The sequence below is a fragment of the Lygodium microphyllum genome, chromosome 18 (assembly GCF_053477565.2).
Source record: "Lygodium microphyllum isolate KBCC chromosome 18, Lygodium_microphyllum_v1.1.10, whole genome shotgun sequence".
Classification (NCBI taxonomy): domain Eukaryota; kingdom Viridiplantae; phylum Streptophyta; class Polypodiopsida; order Schizaeales; family Lygodiaceae; genus Lygodium; species Lygodium microphyllum.
Genome location: NC_141152.1, coordinates 127748473 through 127772424, shown reverse-complemented (window position 1 = coordinate 127772424; position 23952 = coordinate 127748473). Strand labels below are relative to the sequence as shown.

Genomic DNA, 23952 nt, shown 5'->3' with positions numbered 1-23952 from the left:
CCGCAAGCACTCAAAACTTCCCTTGTAAATGCTTTGATATATAATGAATACATGGACTTTCACTTTCAATTCTCATGCTCGTAAGATACATTGTCTTTTTTCCAAATACACAATCTGATGTATGGGAGGGGGGAAAGAAAAAACCAGAGAGCTCTCTGGTTTTTTTTTTTCCAGTTCTGTTTTGCACGTTTATCAGCGCGTCTAAATTGTAGGTAATTCGCATTTATTCGCGCGTCTATAATGCAAACTACACGCGCTGAATAATTCAAATTAAAAAAGGAAATGAAATATCTTTTTTTTAAATGATATTTTTTTTTCCATTCGCGTCTATCAGTGCTTGTAAAAACGCGTCTAAAAGCGTGTCTATATGTGCATGTATATGTGCGTCTATTGCACGTCTATTTATGCATGTAAAGTCTTAGATACATGCGATTATAGACGTGCAATGATAGACGCACAAATAGACGGGCAGATAGACGTGCCCGTAAGTTTTTCTCTGTATTCAAAAATCGCGTCTAAATGTGCATGTATGAGGCTTTTTTGTTGTAGTGTGTTCTTAGCTCATAGGTGAGCTCTGACATAAGCATTTACACCTTGTACTCTTCAAGTACCTTCCACTAGTCTCTGTTAGGCATTTAGCCACTTCATATCACTTGCATATGATGTTTTTTAGCCACGAAGATGTCTGCAGAATACAGGCGCAGTTTGCGCAGATCTGTCCTGTGCTCCAGCAGCTCGATTTGATGATGGTGATGATGATGAAGAACACACTAGTGCTTAATACCCCCTTCACAAGGCTCTAAACAAGCCACAGACAGTAGCTTGAACCATAGAGTAAGCAATCACACAATGCCTACCTTCCATCACAATGACAGCTTGTTTGATCTTTGAGAACCCTTGATCTTCCACTCCTGCAAGTCTTCTTGACTTCCTCCTGCTCCAGAGAGCTCAACTTGGCAACGCTCTAATACCATGTTCAAAGATGAGAGAGAGAGAGACAGGGAAACTCAATCTCCATGAACCTTCAGGTTCCCATAGCTTTCTTTATTATTTCACACTAACTGAGAAACACACAATACAATGTAAAGTAACCTAGTCTTAGTGTTGACTAGACTGACTACTAAGGCCTTTTTTCAAATGGGGATCAAATAGATTTGATGTATGGTTAGATAAAGTTGTGTTTTTTTTGCAATTGGTGTAAATTGGCTTATTCTAGTCAGGTCACCTACTAAGGCCTTTTTTCAAATGGGGATCAAATGGATTTGATGTATGGTTAGATAAAGTTATGTTTTTTTTGCAATTGGTGTAAATTGGCTTATTTATGAACAACTTGCTTACACTAATCCTTTTATGCCTTTAAAATGAAACCATGTACCAAATTGATAGAAGAAAACTAATCACTCACAATTACTATAGAACCTCAAAGCATTGCACAATTATAAGCTTTTCCAAACTCAGTATGAAAAAGATATGAACTCAAATATAAGGCTCTTATTCTACATCCAAACACTAGGCCACAACATCTATCCGATTGTGCCTTCATATATAATACATTGATAGCACTGATAGGTCCAATTGTTTATACCAAACTACTTTGAACAGGATAGATGCTTCTATTGTGATGATTTGCTTACTCTTGCTTAGAGTCTCGATCATGGAAATAATCTATCGTGTTTACACATGGCCTATGAACAGATTGTGTGAAGTAAAGGAAATTCTCCCATGTGAAATCTTCATATGCCCTTGGATTGGCTTCATCTATCAACTCCTCAGGTGGAGAAAGTGTCATCTCAAATGGTGGATTCAAAAAGAAAGCTATAGACTTTCTTCCAACAAAGTCATTCACAAGAGCCCTATGTACACCACTCTTGCATTGCTTGTTTGTGATGGCCTAAACCAAGAAGTCCATGAAGGGTAAGCACACCATAAGTATGTATTGGAAGGAGGAAATTAAAATCAACATTTAAGGAGATGCACTTACCATTAATGTGTCACCAATGTTTATGACAAATGCATCCTTTTGTGGAGGGACAGTGTACCATATATTTTCATGGCACACTTGGAGCCCTGCAACCTCGTCCTGGTGCAATATCGTAAGTGCTGATGGATCTGTGTGGGGCCCGGTCCCCAATGTGAGAGAAGGTTGGCGACAAGATGGATAGTAGTTTAGACGCAGAATAGAGCTGTTCTCTTCAAAGTATTGTCTCAATGAGCTGCGTTGTAGACCTAGGGCGAGTCCAAGGACCTCCAATATCTCAAGCCCTAGCTTCACCATTTCTTTACAATATTTCTCAAAAGTCGAACTGCAACCCGAAAAACCATGTTATCATACGAAATTAACTTTAATACTACAAATAAGCCAACCATAATCTCATCTAGTTGAGGCATTGTACTAAAGTCGCTCCTAGAAGCATGGCCCCGGATACGATATGTTCATGGTTGGTGGAGTTAATGAGCGGCCCATGAAGACATGAATCGGTAAATCCTTAAACCTGTTTAAACATGTGATTCAAGGTGAATCCACTGATAGGCATACAAACAACGTGAGCCACTAAGACGAGAAGGTGAAATTCGAGAGCTTGATCTGAGGGGGCAATCTGAAATGTGAAGCTGGAGTCTGCTCTGATAATGAGTAAATTTAGTATGAAGGAGAAGAGATGACGAATTAGACTGACGAGAGAGTTCGCGTCGGGGAATTACAGTACTAAAAAGTAAAGACAGTCGCAGGCAGAGTTTATTGAAGTAGATGCAAAGGGCGACAGCAAAACCTGCAAGCTTGGTGGTCGTCACCCAAGATCTGCTGAAAGTAGTGAGAGACGCTGGAAACCGGCGTGGGCTGGGCGGAGAAAGTCTCCTTCCAGGGCAACCTGGACGTGAAACGCCCAGCGAAGCTGCTGCTATAGCCAAAGCTCTCTCCGGGGAGTCGTTTCGCTCTCTGCTTCCTCTCCAGGGGCAATCTGAACAAGCGTCCGGAGTGGTCATGGGCGGCCTGGACCAGGGAGGCGTCCACGTCGTGGTTGACCACGTGGAAGAACCCCAACGTCCGGGCAGCGTGCTGCAAGCCGGCCAGCTGATCATGATATTGATCCATTGCAGTCGACGTTAATGAGGTCGGATCTGCGGAATTAGTTCTCATGCGGCGGAAGAGGGAGAGGTCGATGGTGGGCATGTCCTGCACGACAGGCTGCTTCTCCACGGTGAGCGCCCCTCCGTCGGATTGCGACTGCAGCAGCTCCGGCCATACGAACTCCGCGGGGATGCTGGAGGACTGGGAGAAAGTGTCAGTGATGCACGACGTTGCTGCAGCAGCGACCGCGGGAGACGCCATATTCACAGTGCTGTCGAGCTGGTGGCTACTTAATGCAGAAGTCCTGCAGCTGAGTATTATCGCTGCTGCGCGCTGTCTTTGTACCTCCGAACTGTCTGAGTGGCCGCAATGTAGGAGTGCGGATCCGTATTTATACTAGGTCAGATCACGCAGCCCCTGCACCCATGACTTGTGAATTACCATATTTCACATGACCTTAGACGATCAGCTTTCTCACCCTTTCACCTCAATCGAGGCGCTTGTTTGTTTCTCCGCGCCACTTTGTTGCGAGGCAGCAGCTGTCGCCGGCTCTCTCGTGAGTCATGACCCGCACTCGGCGTTGAATTTTGATGTCACGTGTATGTTATTATTTTTCCTGCAATGAAAGTCGAAGAGTCGGTCCATCTCCATGAGCGAAACAATGTTTAGGACCGCGCGCGCCGAGCGCAGACAAATCTCCTCTTTCTCAGAGAGAGAGAGACACACACACGCACTCTCTCTCTCTCTCTCTGTCGCGTGCGTATATGATTATGGAAGCCGAAGAGTCGTGACCTGATCCTGCAAGTAAAACAATGAGTCCGGCCCTGGGCCCCAGCGTAGACAAAATCGCTGACCTCTGCGCACGCTTCTGAGACCCTGAGCCGTATCCGACCTCAGAATCAGACAAGAGTGCCGGACTCCAATCGACGCTTCCGCACGCCAATGTCTTTAGCAGCAACTAGGCCCGCTGCCCCGCACGCGGCAGCAACGATGTCGCATCCGCTCTTCTTTTCCTTTACTAGAACAAGCTGGAATCGCACCAAATTATCTCTGAAGGATGCGCTACAAAAACGAAGAAACAAATTCACTCCTACGAGCTCGATGCCATAGGCTATACCTGCAGCAATTTGATGGGTGAATGGTCAATCTCATATCCGATTTCGCGTACTGTGCTTCCACAAACCATCATGCCTCCGCCCACTACCAATTGACAGCTCCAAAGACATTACGCGCACTCAATATCATAAACTATACACTTTAGGTTTTACTCATTTGATCACTAGCTACAACAAACGAATTCTTGGACGATTCTGGAAACCAATCGCATGTTAAATCTGCTTTGGGCGAAAGTGTACACTAGCCTTGATCCATCTCTCATTCTCGCAAAATCTTGGTCCGGACTAGTATCCTACCAAATCTGAGCAACCCAAATCATGTTTAACAAACCAAAGAAGCCTCATGCATGAGTTGTACGAGGCTTTGCAAGATGGTATGGAACAAACCAAAGTGCCAACCACTTTGTTCAATTGTATGTAGCATAATCTTTATTGACCTTGGACTCCCATACTTCTCACATACATGTAGGCCTTCAACGAGTGTTAGGAGCTACCAACACTATGCGATCGAGAATATAAAGACAATGATCATCGAAATGTTATTGCATGAACGATTGTAGAAATGATCATTGAAATGTTATTGCATGAACGATTGTAGAAATGAGTTGTATGTAAGAGAGCCCGACCATAATGAATCGTACAAAAGGGCCATCCATTAGGTGTTTCCTTTCTTTCTTGTGGCTCATCTTCCTACACAATGTGGAGGATTTCTATCAAATAATAGTTGTAGTACAACCACTGTTATCGTATGTCCCTATAATCCTTGGCAAAGTCACAATTTTGTATCTGCATATTAAATTTTGTTTCCTACCATGTGAAAGATGTTGGATGCTTTGGCAACAAGGATTATGTTGATAAATGTCGCGTGAGACATGCATTATGCATTTTCTATTAGATGGTGTCTCATTAAAAAGGACCTTGTGAAAACGATACTTATAATGCCAATGTCATATGGACATGCTTCATCATTATTTGTGCAAACTTAAAAAAGGTTCTACAAGGTAAGAAAACCTTGAAAAGAGACAAGTGGAGATATTAACTTTGTCAAAAAGAGTTACTTTGGTGATATAAGTCAAGATTAAAGGCTTGAACGTTACATTGTGTTATTGTGGTTGCACCATAGTTAATGAGTTAGATGTCTGTTACTTGAATCTTTATCATATTGCAAATGGTTATGATAAAAGATGGTCTAAATGGCCTCTTCTTTGCAGAAAAAGGAAATCATTTATTTCAATATGAGATATTTTGAGAGAATAAGGGTTTTGGATTCTAGAAGATCCTCGTAAAAGGTGTGATTGGGTTTCAAAATTATTCCTTTCACAAAATCAGCTTGTATTAAACCTCCACAACACTTATGTTTCCCAACTTATCCCAAGAATATATGAAAGAAAACACAAAGTGCAAAATCTGGTGTAGTAGACTCACTAAACTTTACTTCTCTCCCATTCAAGTTAGATCCATTGAAAGGAGCTCTAATAGTACTCTCACCATCCATCCGTAGCTCTCCCTCTTCCAATATAGTCATTTGTTCTTCAACTATCCATTGACTACTGCTACTACAAACAAAGAGGAAGGACATAGAAGAGAGAAAGGGAGAAGGAAAGCTTCTCCCAACCTTTCACATCCAAATACTTTGTAAAGTACCTACCTTGGTACCTTATGCATTATGTAATATTTATTATAAAAGTAATCAAGGGACTTATGTTTTCTATTGCATAATGGTTAAATACATGGGGCTTGATAGTATGTGCAAAATGAGAGAGTCAAAATTTGTCTCTTAATTACACATTAATAAATGCTAAGCATTTAAGTGCAAGGTGGTAGGATAATTTAAATTCACTAAAGTGGATCAGTCAATTCATAAGAGCTCCCATTAGGATAACTTTACTTAGCTAGTACCAAGTTAAAATGCACACTCACAATAGACAATTTTCCCTAAGCTTGGATTACAAAACATTAGCGACGAGAAATAGCGGCGTTGCTATTTACGTCGCTATTAGCATCGCATTTAGCGATGCAAATAGCCAGAGTACCCACAGGGAAAAAATGGCACGGGTCGAAACCCAAGCGCATCATTTTTCATGCACTCACGAAAGAGAGAGCGAAAGGGAGAGCGAGAGGGAGAGCGAGCATATTGTTGAGAGGGAGAAAAAGAGAGAAAGAAGGAGAAAGAAGGCTTCTCACCGCTACCATCGCTGCCACTGCTGTTCGCGAAGAAGAGGAGCTGTCGTCGCGAAGAGGAGCTGCCAAACCCTTTTTCAAGCCTTTACAGTGAGTGCATTGTCCATTCTTGCTTTGCTTTTGTGTTTTCTCTCTCTTTTTTACTTGTTTTTTGTATAATTCATGTGTATTGAGAGAGGGAGAGGAAATGAGAGAGAAAGAGAGGGAGAGGGAGAGGGAGAGGGAGGAAATGGAAGAGGGAGAGGGAGGGAGAGAGAAAGAGAGGGAGAGGGAGTTTTCTCTCTCTCTTTTACTTGTTTCTTGTATAATTCGTGTGTATTGAGAGAGGGAGAGGAAATGAGAGAGACAGAGAGGGAGAGGGAAACATTGAAAGAGAGAAAATAAGGGAGAGGGAGGGAGAGAGAAAGAGAGAGGGAGGCAGAGGAAAAGAGAAAAAAAACATTAAACATAATAGGGAAAGAGAGAAGGAGAGGGTGGGGGTGAGGGAGGGAGAAGAAATGAGAGAGGGAGAGGAGAGAGAAAAAACATTAAACATAATAGGGGAAGAGAGAAAGAGAGGGTGAGGGTGAGGGAGGGAGAAGAAATGAGAGAGGGAGAGGAAGAGAGCAAAAGGAAATGAGAGAGGGAGAGGAGAGAGAAAAAATGAGAGAACGAGAGAAGAGAGAAAAGATGTTAAATATAATAGGGAAATAGAGAAAGAGAGAAAGAGAGGGAGAGGGTGAGGGTAAGGGAGGGAGAGGAAATGAGAGAGGGAGAGGAAGAGAGAAAAGGAAATGAGAGAGAGAGAGAGGAGAGAGAGGGACAGGAGAGAGAAAAAACATTAAACCTAATAGGGAAAGAGAGAAAGAGAGGGTGAGGGTGAGGGTGAGGGAGGGAGAGAAAATGAGAGAGGGAGAAAAGAGAGAAAAAAATGAGAGAGGGATAGGAGAGAGAAAAAAACATTAAATGAGAGAGGTAGTCGTAATCGTAGTCGTAGTCGTGGTCGTGGTCGTGGTTGTCGTAGTCATAGTCGTAGTCGTGGGCATGGTCATGGTCATGGTCGTGGTCGTAATCGTAGTCATAGTCGTAGTCGTGGCCATGGTCTTCATCATAGTCGTAGCCGTGATCGTTAAAGAAAATGATAGAGGGGGAGAAAGAGAAAAAATAAGAAGGAACGAGAGAGAGGGAATAAACATATAGCATAATAAAGAAAGAGAAAAAGAGAGAGAGATGGAAGGAGAGGAGATAATAAATGGATAAAAAACAAAGAGAAAGTGGTGGCGAGGTCCGTTGCAACACCACGAGACGCGAAACACTCAGATATATATATGTTAATCTGTGGGTGGGTGGGTGGGTGGAGACTTTACATACGTTAATTTTTGCTGAGTTACAAGAGAAGAAATATCTTCTCAAATAATTTAAGAGAGAAAAAAAGAATGATAACAAAAACAAATTGTTTGTCATAACAATGTAGACAAAATGGAAAACGATAAAGGTCTTGTTGTTCAAGATCACGAGGCGTATCTTAATTAGCGTATCCCATATCCTTGCTCTCAATGCAAGCTAGCAATTAGACGAAATCGTCGATTGTCTATAGAACACGTACAACGCTTCGACGAGTTTCAATCTGAGATCACTGATCAGGCGATCTTGGATTTTCAACAAACGATAAGAAAAGTTAATATCAATCATAAATTGTATTCACAAGCTAATTGAATACCATATACAAGAAGATTGGGTGTGGCTAGCAAATTTTCTATCCAGGGAGGTGACGTCTCGTCCCAAGGATGAGTGCACCCTTTGCGGCCAATTAGAAGAGTTCATGGGCGTGCAATGGATGGAGTGCTTGAGCCAATATTCCACCACTTAGAAGGTACTACCCAATCTACACCGTCAATACCAGAGGAGACAGACAGCCTTCCAGACCTACCTACAATCTTGGAGCCTGAGATGGAGGCAATGATCAATGCATTGATTCCCATGGATGTCGAGACTTCTGATCCACTTAGAGAGAAAGCATCCATACCATTATATGATAGGTGCCGAGTATCTCGCCTGAAGACGCTGCTTGCACTCCTAAGTGTGCAAGCAAAATACGGGTGGAGCGATACGAGTGTGATCAAGTTGTTCAGGTACCTTGTACGTACACTTCGTTGATTTATTTTCAGCACTATCATTAAAAACATTTTTGCTTTTTCAAGGTGTTTTATGATTTTTTTTAGGTTACTGAAATATTATATATTACCACCTACAAATACGATGCTTGAGTCTCGTGATAATGCGTGATATGTTTTATGAAAGCTTGATATAGACTATAACAACATTCATGTATGTATCAATGATTGCATACTGTTTCGAGGAGAATATGAGACTATGAAGACATGTCCAAAGTGTGGTGCTCACAGGTATCGACAAGACTTGTAAGGACAAACCATCCCTCAAAAAGTTATTAGACACTTTCCTCTTATCCCTTGCATAAACCACATGTTTCGTATGTTGGGTATGGCGAGCTTGACAATGTGGCATGCGCAGAATAGGTCCATAGATGGAGTTTAACGAATATCAGCGGATTCACGCACTTGGAGCCACATTGACTCTACCTTCCCAGGCTTTGCCCGAGAGCCAAGGAATCTTCGGCTCGGTCTTGCAACGGATGGCATGAACCCATTCGGTCTGCGATCAACTTTTTTCAGTGTGTGGCCTATAGTCTTTGTCAACTACAATATCCCTCCATGGCTTTCTACGAAGAAAGGACGTCTCATGCTTAGCTTACTCGTCCCCGGCCGCTACAAAGTCAAAAATATGGACGTGTATCTTCGTCCATTAGTCCATGAGCTTAAGATTTTGTGAGAGGAGGGGGTCATCGTGCAAGATATGAGTAAGCGCAATGGTCGACGGTCTGCCAATGTTCGAGCCATTCTCATGTGGACGATGCATGACTTTTCGAGATTCGGAGAGTGCTCAGGTAAATAGGCTTCCATTCGCGTTGGTAATATCTATAGTTTATCTCGTTCAAGTTTGTATTCACTGGATAGGTCTGGTTACCTCAGGTTATCATGCATGTCCATTGTGCAGGCCATAGTTAGATTCCCAAAGGTCACAAACCATGAAGAAGATGGTATATCTAGGACGCACCACTTTCTTACCAGAGGGTCATGAACTGAGGGAAGGTTTTCTTGGTCAACCTCCAACACGTATAAATGCCGCAAGCTGGTACGAGCTGAAAATGGTCCACGCGGAGTTACGTTCAAATGGAATGCGATGATTCTTAGTTTTCTACAAGTTTCCATATTGGACCCACTTACAGATCAACCACTTGTTGGATCCCATGCATATTTTCAAGGGTAGCTTGCTATGGGACCACATCACAGGAAAGAGAGACAATATAGGGGCATGAATGGATTTGAAGGAGGTACGCAAGATGGAGGCGCTTTGGCCACAGTCAAGTACTGATGGCCATAGAAAAAAGAATGGATTCTGCAATGGAGGAGAAGGTTAATCGCTTTTGTATGTTGCATCATGCTTCCTATGGAGACGTATACTAGATCCTAGGCAATATCGAGAGGAAGCGCGATCTGAATTTCGACGTAGTATGCGCCATCGACCAATTTGATATCCCAAGGGCATGGAGGAGATGCCGCGGTTCATGTCAACATGATGGTTGCATGGAGCTTTGATCGCAACGTCTTGCAAAGGGGCGGAGGTCTCAATTAAGGAGTGAAAATTCTCGAGGAGATGTAGTCCAAAGGTGATGACATATTTAGGATTTGTCGTATCTATATTTTATATGCAATAACTAATCTGAGTGTTTCAATGTATAGTACAAAATAGATAGTGCAGTGTGGTTGCGCGGATGGCATTTTCGCATGGAGCAGATTGAAAAAATGTGCTCAATTGAAGGTTTCCAAATTGGATGAAAAAGGACAAGAGGAAACGGGACGGGGATCAGCCCCTAAACTTGGAAAAAGATGTATGTGGTATGATAGTTTGCAGCACGAGAGAAAGGATTGTGCTACCTATCAGGAGGCCTTGGCATGACAGCTTATCTTTTGGAAAGATGACAAGATCCATGCACAAGAAATGGGATTGCCTCTTGCTTTCAATTTTGGAAAGGGAGGTATGCAAAAGTTGTTGGAAGACTTGGCTGTCCGAAATGCTTATGCGGTAGTACATGCTTCTACTTTTGGTCTATAATTGGATAGAATGCATGGCCAATTGATGGTTGGTTCAAAGGTTGAAATATAGACACATGCTTTACATGTAGCTAAAAAGAGAAAGGTCACTGATAGTGAAATGTCTCATGCAAGGCAGAACATTCGTGGTATAACTGGTTGGGAATCACGAGTAGATGCATATTCATTGTATGCATATTTAGCAAAGGTACAAAACACGGATGTACTTGTGGAAGAAAAACAAAAAAGAGATGAAGATATTGTAGGGACATCTAAAAGAATGACAACAAGAAGTATGGAACAGTCTAAAGCTGCAAATCAGCCACCTCCCGAGCATGTTATGGAAGAGGTCAATCAGGAGCAAAAACAAGATAACAAACAAGAGGGTAAAAAGAAGGGCAAGCAGATAGGATATAAGTTGCAATCTGACATTGAGACAACCACAGATCTTAAGAAGGTTCTTGAAGAACGGATCTTAAACAGTCGGGTGGAATTTACCTTGGGAGAGGTGCTTGGCATTGCCAAGCGAGACTTTCATGATGAGATCATTGACTTAATTAAAAGTAAGCATCAGTTTCTTGGTGATACCACTAGTGCATTGCTGCAATTTGAAGAGGAAAATGGTTGTTGGGTATTCGGGCTGAATATGAGCATGAATTAAGTACTGGATTATCTATGCAGGATGCTACTAATCAGTGGAAAACATGTGGAAAAGAGTAGAAAGTGACTGAAAATGCATTGTCTTGTAGCAATATGCATGGTGGAGTAAGGAAAATGCAACAATATGGAGAAGAGACTCTAGGATTTATTCCTCGAAGTCACTACACAAGAAATCATTGGGCTAAGCTACCACTGAAACGGTAGTGAAAATAGGGGAACGTGAAACTCCTTGTGTTGCTTTAATTGACCATGGGTCTGAGATAAATTTCATTGAGTAGGGATTGTACGAAAATGGGTGCGCAGATCGGTCGCAGATAGCTCACGTAGTGAATCCCTGAAGGTCCCCAAGAACAATGAACTCTACCTTTTTGCACAAAAAACAATGTAAAAGCATGCACGACAAGAGGCAAGAGACAAATTGGGTTCAATCTTCCCCATGCCTTGTGTGAGCGCTTCACAAAGCATGTATTTTATATATATTTCCAATCTTCATGCTCAATAATAGCCTAATTTACAAAAATATGACAAGCTTTTAGCTTTTGAGTTTGCTTTCTACAAAAATAGGAAAATAAAGCTAATGGACGGTGCCCATAGAGTCTGGCACGCCCAATCTCAATGTCCAAATAGAAATAACATATCTGTGCCCATAGGCGCATACAAAATAATAATAAATAATCAATGTCTCCATAGACATAACAAAATATAGGCGTGGCGCTTATAAAAATATAGTCCAAATGTCGAATACCCGCTAAACTCCAACGCTTTCCTCCGCCACTGCTGCTATCTCTACACATCAACTGAAGCATTCACAATCGTTAGTAAAATAATACAATTAAACCGACAAAAGTGAATACCTAGCAGTCTTCAGCTACATAAATAAATCAACTGGTTAGAAATAAATCCTAACCTTAATTTATTACGAGTGCGCACTCTAAACTCATAAACGTTTATTAATTTAATATGCATTTTGCGGAATCACCCGCTATGGAATCACCCACGTACACACTAAATTAATGAAACGCCCGAAAAGGACAGGCGTCCCCATCAACTTGTCGCACAAAGAATCCTCTTTGTGTATGAGCCCCGGTCATCTAAGTTTACGGAATCCACCGTAAAACCTCACGGAATCCACCGTGGAATATGCCTCCTGGCATCATACCCCCGGGGTGGGATAGCAATTGACCTCAATTGCTATTAGCTCAATGTGGAGCTAACAGAGTGGGGAAAGCATTTAAGTCTGTAGCGTGCATCCATTGTGCTTCCTCTACAGGATGGTTCTTAAATTTTACTAGATATCTAGAATACCTTCGGCCAGTTCTAGTGGTCATGTAGTCAGTGTCTATGATGGCTTCTGGTTCAAGTATTTCAGTTTCTTCCTCTAATAAAGGTGGGTTTTCATAGACAGGGTGGATAGGTAATTGGCCTCTAAATGGTCTCAATAAACTAATATGAAATGTATTATGAATTTTCCAATGAGATGGCAATTCTAACTTGAATGCATTATCATTAATCTTATGAATGATTCTAAATGGTCCATAGAATCTAGGAGCTAATTTGACAACTGGATGTCTATCTACACTTTGCAGTCTACGCTTTTCTATTCTAAGCCAAACATAATCATCAACTTTGAAATTCATGGCTTGTCTTTTCTTGTTGGCTTGTTTGGTATATGATTGTTGGGCTTTAGCAATCATATCCTTAACCTCATCAAAAATACTGTTATGCATAGTAGCAATATCATCAGCACTCTGAATTCTATTAGACAAAGATGCAACAGGTGTAGATAATCTATATCCATAAATGACTTCAAAAGGTGCTTTCTTTGTAGATGTGTGTGGTGTATTGTTATATGCAAACTGTAATAAATGCAAATGAGTATCCCATGTTTGAGGTTTAGAGATAGTATATGCACGTAAAAGATCTAAAATGGTGCTATTTGTGGCTTTTGTTTGTCCATTTGTTTCTGGATGAAATGCAGATGAGAAATCAATCTTTGTGCCTAGATTTCCAAACAGTGTAATCCAAAAATTATTACAAAATCTAGAATCACGATCTGAAATAATCACTTTTGGCAATCCATGGTTAGTAAAAACAGTTTTCAAAAATAACTGTGCTGCTTGTGATGCTGTTAAAGTTTTCTTACAGGCAATGAAATATGCTTGCTTACTAAATCTATCTACAATTGTCCAAATCATGTCATGATTAGATTTAGTATTTGGTAAACCAGTAATGAAATCCATAGAAATATGTTCCCAAGGTTTAGATGGAATAGACAAAGGCATTAGTAATCCATACTGTTTACCATGATGTCTCTTTATTCTTTGACAAATCAAACATTCAGAAACGAAATTAGATACATCTGCATCCATATGCGACCAATAAAAATCTTTAGTTAACATGCGTAATGTAGAAATGATACCTCTATGACCTTGATATGGGGGACAATGAATTTCATTCAAAACAAAAGATCGGAATGGAATAGTAACACACAGTCTCTTTTCAAAAAACATGAATCCATCATTATATGATAATGAATCAACAGGAATGAAATTATTTTGAACTAATTTTTGCCAATCAGAATGAAAAGTAATATCCTGGTGATATGTGTCTTTCATAGCAATCAAAGAATCAAAAGATATGATAGAAATATTATGAATTGCAGGTCTTCTACTCAATGCATCAGCAACTACATTTTCTTTTCCAGGTTGGTATTGAATGATAGGATGAAAACTTTGAATGAAGGAAGCCCATTTGATGTGACGGTCAGAAATTTGGGGTTGGCTAAGTAGATGTCTAATGCTTTGCTGGTCGGTCTTTATCATGAATTCTGAACCCATTAAATAATGCTTCCATTGTTTTAATGCTTGTACAACTGCTAATAGTTCTTTGTCATAAGTGGAATATTTGAGCTCAGAGGGTTTCAGCTTAGTACTAGAATATGCTATTGGATGATTGTCTTGCATTAATACGGCTCCTATTCCTGATCCGCTAGCATCGGTCACAAGTAGAAAGAATGGTCTATTAAAGTCAGGCAATTGTAGAACAGGGGCATTAGTTAATTCACGTTTCAGTAAATCAAAGGATTTCTGCTGAGTTTCAGTCCATTGATAAACAATTCCTTTCTTAAGAAGTTTTGTTAATGGTAAAGCAAGTAATGAGAAATTACGTACAAACTTCCTATAGAAACTAGCAAGACCAAGGAATGAGCGTAATTCATGTATATTTTTAGGAACAGGCCAATGCAATATTGCATCAATTTTCTTAGGATCAACTTTAATTCCTTCTTTTGATACAATATGACCCAAATACTCAATTTCTGTCTTAAAGAATTCACTCTTGTCAGGATTTGCAAACAATTGATTTTCTTTCAGTAATTGAAAAACTAATGATCAATGCTCATAATGCTCTTTTTCACTTTGACTAAACACCAAAATATCATCAAAGAAAACAATCACACAATACTGATATTTCAAAAAAATACGGTTCATCATTCTGCTGAAAGTAGCAGGTGCATTAGTTAATCCGAATGGCATGAGTAAGAACTCGTAATGGCCAAACTGTGTCCTGAATGCAGTCTTAAATATGTCGGATCTATCTAGCCTCACCTGATGATATCCAGACTTAAGGTCAATTTTTCTAAATATAGAAGATCCTTGCAGTTTGTCCATAAGGTCATCAACTCTAGGTATAGGATACCTATTCTTTACAGTGATCTTATTTAATGCTCGGTAGTCAATACACATACGATAGGTATTATTCTTTTTCTTGACTAAGAGTACAGGTGCACCGAATGGAGAACTGCTAGGTCGAATTAAGCCTCTATTTAGTAATTCTTCACCTTGACTCTGGATTTCTTTTTGCTCTATTTGATTGTGACTATAGGGTGCTTTGCAAGGTGGTTGTGTGCCAGGTATTAGATCAATCTTATGGTCTTCTGGACGTGATGGTGGTAAACCTGGTGGTAGGTCTTCTACAAAACAATCCTTAAAATATGCAAGAAATTCCTTATGCCTAGGGTGCATATGATTTTCCTTTACGTGCAATTCATTCACCCAAATGAGATATGATTTAGTATTCTTGTGTAATGCACGTTTTGCTTGAGTATGCGAAAGCAGTGGAAAAATATGAGATGTATGCATACCATATAATGTAATAGATTTTCCTTGAAAATTAATATTCATTGTGTGTGTGGAATAATCTATATTTGGATTATGCTGGTGTCTCCATGGCATTCCTAGAATAATGTCACTTGACTGTAATGAAACTACTAAGAAATTTCTTCTTTCAATGTATGCACCAATTTGAATTTCTAAATCTTGTACTTCTTGTGTGCCATTGTACCTAGTGCCTAAAAATGCAGCTTTTATGCGATAATGCGTAGGTACAGTATGCAATTTCAATTCCTTTGCTGAAATAAAGTCATGGGTACTACCGTCATCATGCAATATAGTCATTTTCTTTCCATGCACCATACATTTCATAGTCAACAATGAATGTGAAGTAGGCATACCTGGTAAAGTGTCGGAAGTAGTAGTAGGATCATCCTCATCTTCAGTAAAATCTGGCATATCCTCATGCTCGTCTTCGTCCATAGCTCCAAGGTAGTTTATATGTGCTGGTGGCTTCTTTGAATGACAATTTGCTGTGAGATGCCCTGGCTGGTGACACTTGTAGCATACTATTGGCTTGGCTTTGGTTACATTATTTGCAATAGCTGGAAGTCTGGGTACATTTGGATTTGCTTGTGGAATAGGCTTTGGATTTGGATTGATAGTGGATGGTAATGTAGGTGGTTTAGGCCAATTCTTGCGGAAAGATGGTGATGAGAAACGACCTGGATTAAACATTCTAAAATTGGAATTGAATTGTTTAGATCCATAAATACCGTTGGCTTGGAATTGCTGTGGTCGTCTGTCTCTTCCGCGTAACTTATCTTCAGTGTCGTGAGCTAAGGAGATGGCGTCTTCAAGGGTAGCAGGCTTGAACATGTTCACTTCAGCGTAGTAATGTCCAAGAAGTCCAGACATATACTTCCGCTTATGTGTCGTCTCTGGTACGTCTTCAAGCATGCGTAGCTGTAGGAGTGCATTCCAAAAACGCTCTGTATACTATGGAATAGGCTCACGATCCCGTTGTTGAAGTAAATCCCATTGCTTGATAGCCTTCTCATGAAATTGCGGTGGAAGGAAATTCTGCATGAATTTCTTCTTGAAATCTTCCCAAGTAGCAGGACATTCTACGCTCTTGCAGACTACAGTCCACCAAAGTGATGCTCTATCTATCAGATGATTAGTAACACACTTGATTTTATCTTTTTCGGGATAAGTTTCCTCATGGAAATATTCATCAAACTGGCTAATGAATGATAAAACAATCTTTCCTTCTCGTATACCATTGAAAGTGCGAAATTTGAAACTTCGTTTACTTATCTTGGATTCCTTGCGAATGGTTTGTGCTTCAAGAGTGGGGTCGATGGTACGTCGAATCAAATCGTCAGCTTGTGGTTCTTCTTTGTCGGTGGATGCTCTTTGTAGTTTTGTCAATTGCGCTTGCAATGCTTGCCTAGCCCTTCGCTCTTCTTCCAATTGTAGCATGATTAGATCCAGCTTTTGTTCCATGGTAGGCTCAGGTAAGTCTTCTTCAGCCATAGGATCATCCATATGTGGGGTAGTCATCCTGTAAAACTCAATAAACCTTTCTCACTCAAAATCAGGTTAGCGGGACGAGCGTAGCTCAAATTTGGGGTTACAAGGCTATGTATTTTTGGGTATTTCTTTTTATATTTTCAGAAAATCTGCAATATTTCTGTATCTGTTTGCTGAAAGTACTTCAACAAACTTGTAGATAGGTATAACAACTTGTTGCGAACAACTTTCCAGTTCAGAGTTTTTGCATACGAACAAGTCTTCTAGGAGTTTTAAGCACTAGTCAGTTCTGATTTAGTCTGACTTGCAGAGTTGCAGACTTAGTAGACTTGTAGAGTTGTTGACTTGTTGAACTTAGGCCGACTTGCAGAACTTGTAGAACTTGATTTCAATTGACTTGTTGAACTTGACTTTGGCAGCGCAGGACCTGGAGTTTGTGGACTTCCTTGTCCTGTGTGATTTGCAGAACTTGGCTTAACTTAAAGAAGTTAAGCTTAATAGCTTAATGGCAGCCGTCGTTGATTTCGTGAGGGGGGGTCCATTTTTTATTTCGCGGATTTTTCGGGGCCACACTCTGATACGCCGAGGTGAATTTGAGAAGCCTTAAGTTTCCCTTAAGCTTATAAAGCTTTATAATTAAGCTTTTGATTAAGAAGATTAAGAATTTTTCTCACTGTTTTCAACGACTTGATGAAGGAGATGTATGAGTGGTCCTCCGCCTACAGAGCCTGGTCCTTCGCGATCTGACAGTAGAAACAGGGGTTCTTGATCGCCAGAAGTCTGACGTTTATTAATTTAATATGCATTTTGCGGAATCACCCGCTATGGAATCACCCACGTACACACTAAATTAATGAAACGCCCAAAAAGGACAGGCGTCCCCATCAACTTCTCGCACAAAGAATCCTCTTTGTGTATGAGCCCCGGTCATCTAAGTTTACGGAATCCACCGTAAAACCTCACGGAATCCACCGTGGAATATGCCTCCTGGCATCAAAAATAGTACATGGCCTGTGGACACTGATCATGGTTGGCGTATGAGGGCTGCAAATAATTCTTCAGGGGAGCTCTATGCTCCATGTCCTAATGTAAAAGTGACAATTGGTGATGTACAGGAAGAGCAACACTTCTTTGTGCAAGATAATTCCTCATATGCAGTGATTTTGGGACAGCCCTATATTACAAGTGTGCATATGGAAACAAAGGTGCTTGATGATGATTCCGTTTATGCAAGAGTCAGAAGTAAGGATGTGAGAAAAGCAGTCCAATTTCTTACTGTTTGTGTTAATCATCCTAGAAATCGGGATACGCTTCGAGAGTATCATTTGGTTCCAAATGCAAGGAAATTCAAAGACCTGGATTTCCATTAAGCACTGCTGTAATGCGAGGCTACAGTAGTGTAACGTGTCCACTAGTATCATCCAGGACACGTCTAAGCAGTCCATCGGAAAGGATGTCTAGAAAACTCTGCCCGGCACTCCCGTGGAATGTTACGGGTTTTGCGATCTAGGTCTTCCCGCGTCTGTCACGTAGCGGAAGAATCCTGGCCGTTCCCACTTAGGATCGACCGGAATTAGGGTTTTCTTGATTGGTCATTAGCTAACAGCAACTAGCGTTAGACCCGAGCGAACTACTTTACACAGAAACGCCAGGTCCGAAGCGGATTCACGCTGCACTTGGTTCAAGGAGAATGGGAAACGAGAGGGATGCAAAGCTCAACCTCTCTGCTATAAGGCATAGTCCCATTCTGTTCCCCTAAAACAGCGTAAATCGGGTAAGACGTAACTCTAGGTCATCGCTCTCGTTATTCGTTTTGATGATGATCATCATCTTGCTGTTCTTCGAGTTTTTTGAGAAAAGTTCCTGACTAGCCGGGACCACCCAACCGTAGGACGGACCCAAGGTCCATCCTCCGCACTTTCCTTGGTTTGTTTTAGTTATGTAATTAACTAGCACATTAATTTTGATATGTAACAATCAGCTTCTTTAATTAATCCGTTAAGCACTGGTTCCTTCACGTAATCTTATCACGTGACATAGAAAAATAATATCAAACAAATTCTTTATTATCATTTCATCATTTTATCTTTGAAATACAAGGAGTTCCGCCCGTAGGCTTGTCCATAATCCGCTCGAAGGCTATCCAGTAATCCACAGGGATCACTATTCCAAGCTTCCACCCGTAAACTAGTATGTGGGCCTCGAGATCCAATCCCGAGTCACGTTAGCCTCTTGTGTAGGACCCGGAAGGCGAGGGATTTACGACCAGAGCCCCCTGGCACCCAAGCGTCCTCCTGCTCCAAGTAGAACTCAACGGAGAGACCTCTCGCGGCGGGTTCGGTCCACGTTCCTGGCGTGGTCAACAACCCCCTTGGTTAGGGTCAGGCAGGCAGTCGGGGGTAACTGAAGCTGCCTCTCCCTTTAGGCCTTCAACCTGAAGCATTACATATATTTTCATCCTTTAGTTCCTTGAGCAAACAATGCAAACAGTGCTTTCTAAAATTGTTACAGGCACAATCAATTCCAGTGGTCGTTTATTTGACCAACTGCTTAGGAGTGTATCCTTCTCTTCGAATGCATCCAGCACTCGATCCGGAATCAATTGCGACTTGGCAAGATTCCCAAGGGTTTGTTTGTTAACCCTTATGTCCTTGGGTTAGGGCCATATCCTATTAACCCAGCTTTAACGAATACCTTAAGTTCTATTTGCAGTAAATATGTTATTCCAATTTACTGATTAGTTTTTTGCTTCCAAGCAATTATCTAATCCACTTATCTTGGTCACCTTTCCCAAGAAAGGTGTTATATCAGGATGACCACTCATCCTCTTGCAAGATAAACTTGCGCAAGAATCTGTCAATCTCATTTCAAGGAATTGGCCACTCCCTTGTGGTCAACCCACAAGGTCATGCAACTCTGTAATTTTTTGCACAAGTGTCGCATCTAATCTATGGGACTATTTTTCCCATCGAATGTCGTCTTCTAATCACGAAATCATGATTAATAGGAAATAGGGTTAGGGTGTCCTCATATCCAATCCATTTCTGATTGAACTAGGCCAACCTTGTCGGTCCTAGGGTTCCAATTCAAACCAAGTTTCATCCTTTTAGCGAGCAACCCTTAGGGTAACAAACCCTAGATCGTTCTCGCAAGTATGTCCTATTTTCACTACATTCCATGAATGTGGGCAGGTCTTTAGGGTATGAGAGTTTCAACTTGGCAATAAGAACAACTAGGTTATGTCCTCAACGTTTTAAATCCTAGTTAGCACTTGGGATATGTTTGCTTTGATTTAACCATTTCTAATCGAGTCCCTCGCGGTTTAGGTATTTAGGGTGAACTAATCTACTTGTCTCTTCTTGAAGATTTTTACGATACCATTCTCATAATCACATGATTCATTGCCTACATATGATTAGATTTACCAATCCTAACTTTCCTGGTTAAGATCAAGGCATATGTTAAGTTACGACATAATTTTCATTGACCCTTCTAAAACATGCATTTCATGATTTATGCTGCTAGGCTTTTGGGGTTTATGTTAAAATGGACCATGCAGCCTTTTTCTAATTTTATTTCTGAATGAATTATTCGTAGGCTAAATGAGCAATACACCAACTTTCGTAACTACTTACGTAATTGATTGAGATTTATGCAACAAAAAAACTAGAGTTAACTTATTCCAATTTACAATCCATGCCACACGCAAATTTCTAGAATTATTTCTAGGCTCTTCTATTTTCTACGGGATTAATGACTATCCCTAATGAATCATTCAATGAAGATTTGTCTAAAAATGCAACATGGGATTAATCTTTCCATGCTTAATCAAAGGTGCACTTTAACAATTTTTGACCTTATAAGGATAGGCAATAGGTGTTCTAGGCCGTCACTTTGATAAGCACGCAAGGGAAACTACTAATACAGTTGTGAGATGCATAGATAATTTACATTATTTTGTTCATCATGTTGGAAATACCAATGACCACTTCATGTCATGAGCTAATTATTTCAATAGTCAATCTATTTCCAATTGCATCTAACTAGGCTAGGTGAATTTGACATGCGTAGGTGCTTCCTAGTCCATGAATTTATCGTGCATAATGCCTTACTTTTGCGACAAATAAAAAATAGTAAATACCTGGACTTGTGGGCTCAGGGAGATATCCACATGAATGTTAGGAGAAGAACCTCCCGCGCAGGCCCGACTTGCAACCTCTTGGGCCATTGTGGGCATAATTTCGGACTTCCAGGTTGCCTTTGTCTTTACACGATTCGGTGAATTTTCTCATCTTGGTACGCAGCCTCAAGATCTTTGCCTTTCTCCCTCGTGTGCAGGAGATGCCTTCGCGGAACTTCGGATCTTTAAAAGGTTGGGCTTGTGAGACTTGGGCTTATGGGATTTGGATGTATGGAATTTGGAGTTTTTCGAGGGGTTTTTCGGAAAGGATCTTACGAATGGTGCTTGTGGGAAAGGAAGCTTTATGAGCTTCTTTAGGGGAAACTGGGGTGATAAAGCATGGGTTTACGGATGGCTTGTGGCCTTTGGAACCTATTAGCGAAAAAAAACCTCTTGCGAATGAAGTTGCAAAAATTAGGCCTATGGGAAAATGGGCTTTAAAGGAGGGCTTTTAACCCCCGGGATAGAACCCGTGTGCACAAGGTCTTAGGCCTTGTTTCTTTCAAGAAGCTTCCAAAGCTTAGGAAGCTTCTGCTTCCCTAGAAAACTTCTGGCCAAGGGGATTGATTAAGGATTGAACTATTGGGAGATGACATCGAATGGAGGAAAAAAAAATGGACTTGTCAGGGCAATGGTGGCGGCTGTTGGCCCAGCCCGGCGGCCCTTCACGACTGGCGGCTGTCAGGGAGATGGTGGCGGCTCACGACGACAGCTTCGACCTTCTCAATCTCTCTCTTCCCAGGCCTGGCAGCGTCCCGTCCTCTTGTCCAGCCCCTCCCTTCTCCCTCACATAGCCATGGTTTTTATAGGTAGAGGGAGAGGTACCTCCCTCCCTCCACGCGGCCTGGCTGCATGGCATTCACCCCCCTCTATGGCATGCAGCAAGGATGCTCAATCATCCTTGCTATTCCCCTCCCCTCCAACACGACAGTCGGCTGGGGGAAAGGGGAGAATAATTAAAAAATTTTCCATTATTCCTAAAGTTTATCCTTTTGGCCTCCTAAGAGGAGGTTCCCACGTAACTAAACGGGGTTTTTTTCTTTCAACTCGTTTATGCAAGTGGAGATCAAGATACGTTGTGGATAATTCGAAAATCACACCATCAGCGTATTTTTTGATGCTGGAATTCCCTTGCATGACTATCACATGGGTTAGAAATATTATCACAACGGAAATATTACAAGTAGTGCTGTTTAGTGGGTGTACTTTCCTCTTGATGAAATGAAGCATGCATTTACTATTGGTAATTCTCAGTTTACAACAAACAGTTCATGTTGGTTTAAGCCTATGGAAGCTATGTGTAGGGCTGAATGCATATCTATGAAACGAGCTATTAAGAAACTGAGAGCATTGGGGATGTTAGCTAAAAATGATTGCATTTCAGGCATCTTTTATGGGCTGAATACTACTGACACTATGGCTAAAATTTCAGCAACTATACATGCAAAAAAAGAGGCTGAAAACAGAGTGTTGCTAGTATGTTCTTTGGATATGTATGATGTTATAGCATTGTTTGCACAGTAGGAAGGATTACAATGGGCTGAAGCACTTGTGGAGACAAAGTATAAGACATTTGACAAAAAGGTGAAACCAATTACTTTTCCACTTCCATCAGAGAGTGAGGGTATGTATGAAAAAGTTTCAAGGCAGACAAGCTTACAAGATCCTAAAGATATAGGTCATCAGTTTATATCTGAAACATTACAGGAATTGAGAGTTGCTGAAGAAGGGTTTCTTTTGCCTATTGAGAGAGATTGTTTTATCAGATGTTGGCTAGACATGGGAAGGCATTTGCATTTCAGCCAAGTGAAATAGTTGTCTCTCTTATGGTCATATTTATTGTGCCACATGTACCATGGAAGTTGATGCCTATTCCAGTGCCTAAAGCTTACTCACCAAAGCTGATGGATTTGCTAAATGAAAAGATTCGCATGAAGATCTTGGAGCCTTCTTCAGCCCCGTACTCAAATCATTGGTTTACTGTGCCAAAAAAGAATGGGAATTTGAGATTTATTCAAGACATGCAACCGATCAATAAAGGGACCATAAGAAATGTGGGTGCAGGTCCTGTGGTTGATGAATTTGTAGAGGCTTTTGCAAGTAGAGCGATCTATTATTTGGGTGATCTTTACTCAGGTTATGATCAGTTTCAGCTTGCAATTGAAATTAGGGATATCACAACCATGAAGACTCCCTTTGGGTTAGTACGGATGTGTACTCTCCCACAGGGTGCAACAAACTCAGTGGCACACATAACAAATGCTATGAATAGGGTACTCAGGGATTTTATCCTACAATTGACTATGCCCTTCTTGGATGATGTTCCAATCAAAGGGTGTGCAGTGGATGAAAAAAATGAAGAGATGGATGCTCATGGATGCAGACAATTTGTTGCAGACCATATTGTGGATTGTGAGAGGATTTTTATACATCTAGAAGGGGTGCATTCAACTCTTTCTAGAAACAAGTCTATCTTTGGAGTTGAAGAGGTTTTGATTGTTGGGCATATGTGTGGGCCTTATGGCCGAAGGCCATCACCAACAAAAATAGATGGGATTGATAGAATGCGAGATGTTTGCACGAATGTATCAGAGGTGCATAGATTCTTGGATGCATGTGTGTTCTATTTGATATGAATTAGTCACTTTGCACATGTAGCCGATGTTCTTTATCAGCTTCTAAGGAAAGGTAAAAAATTTCATTGGGAAAGGAAGCATAAAAAAGCAATGAAGAAATTGAAGTAACTCTTAAAATCTTCTCTTACGTTGAGAAAGGCCGACTATTCACATGGAAAGCCTATCATTATTACTATTGATACAAGCCCAATCGTGATTGGATGGGCAATTGGGCAAGATGATGAGAAAGGGCAAAGATATGTAATACGCTTTGGTGCAAAAGTATAGATGAGCGACAGAGAAGATATCCACAGGTAAAAAGAGAATAATGGGAAATT

At 40.9% G+C, this 23952-nt stretch overlaps 1 protein-coding gene across 1 annotated transcript; it reads right to left on the bottom strand.

The window, feature by feature from the left end:
- Positions 1–1458: 1458 nt before the first annotated feature.
- LOC148021362 (gibberellin 20 oxidase 1-D-like) lies at positions 1459–3592 on the bottom strand. Its single transcript, XM_087699225.1, has 3 exons — positions 2769–3592; positions 1982–2303; positions 1459–1891 (listed from the first exon to the last, which is right to left on the bottom strand). Exons 1-3 carry the CDS (start codon positions 3326–3328, stop codon positions 1631–1633), a joined length of 1143 nt encoding a protein of 380 aa, XP_087555351.1. The 5' UTR covers positions 3329–3592; the 3' UTR covers positions 1459–1630.
- Between the last annotated feature and the right edge of the window lie 20360 nt (positions 3593–23952).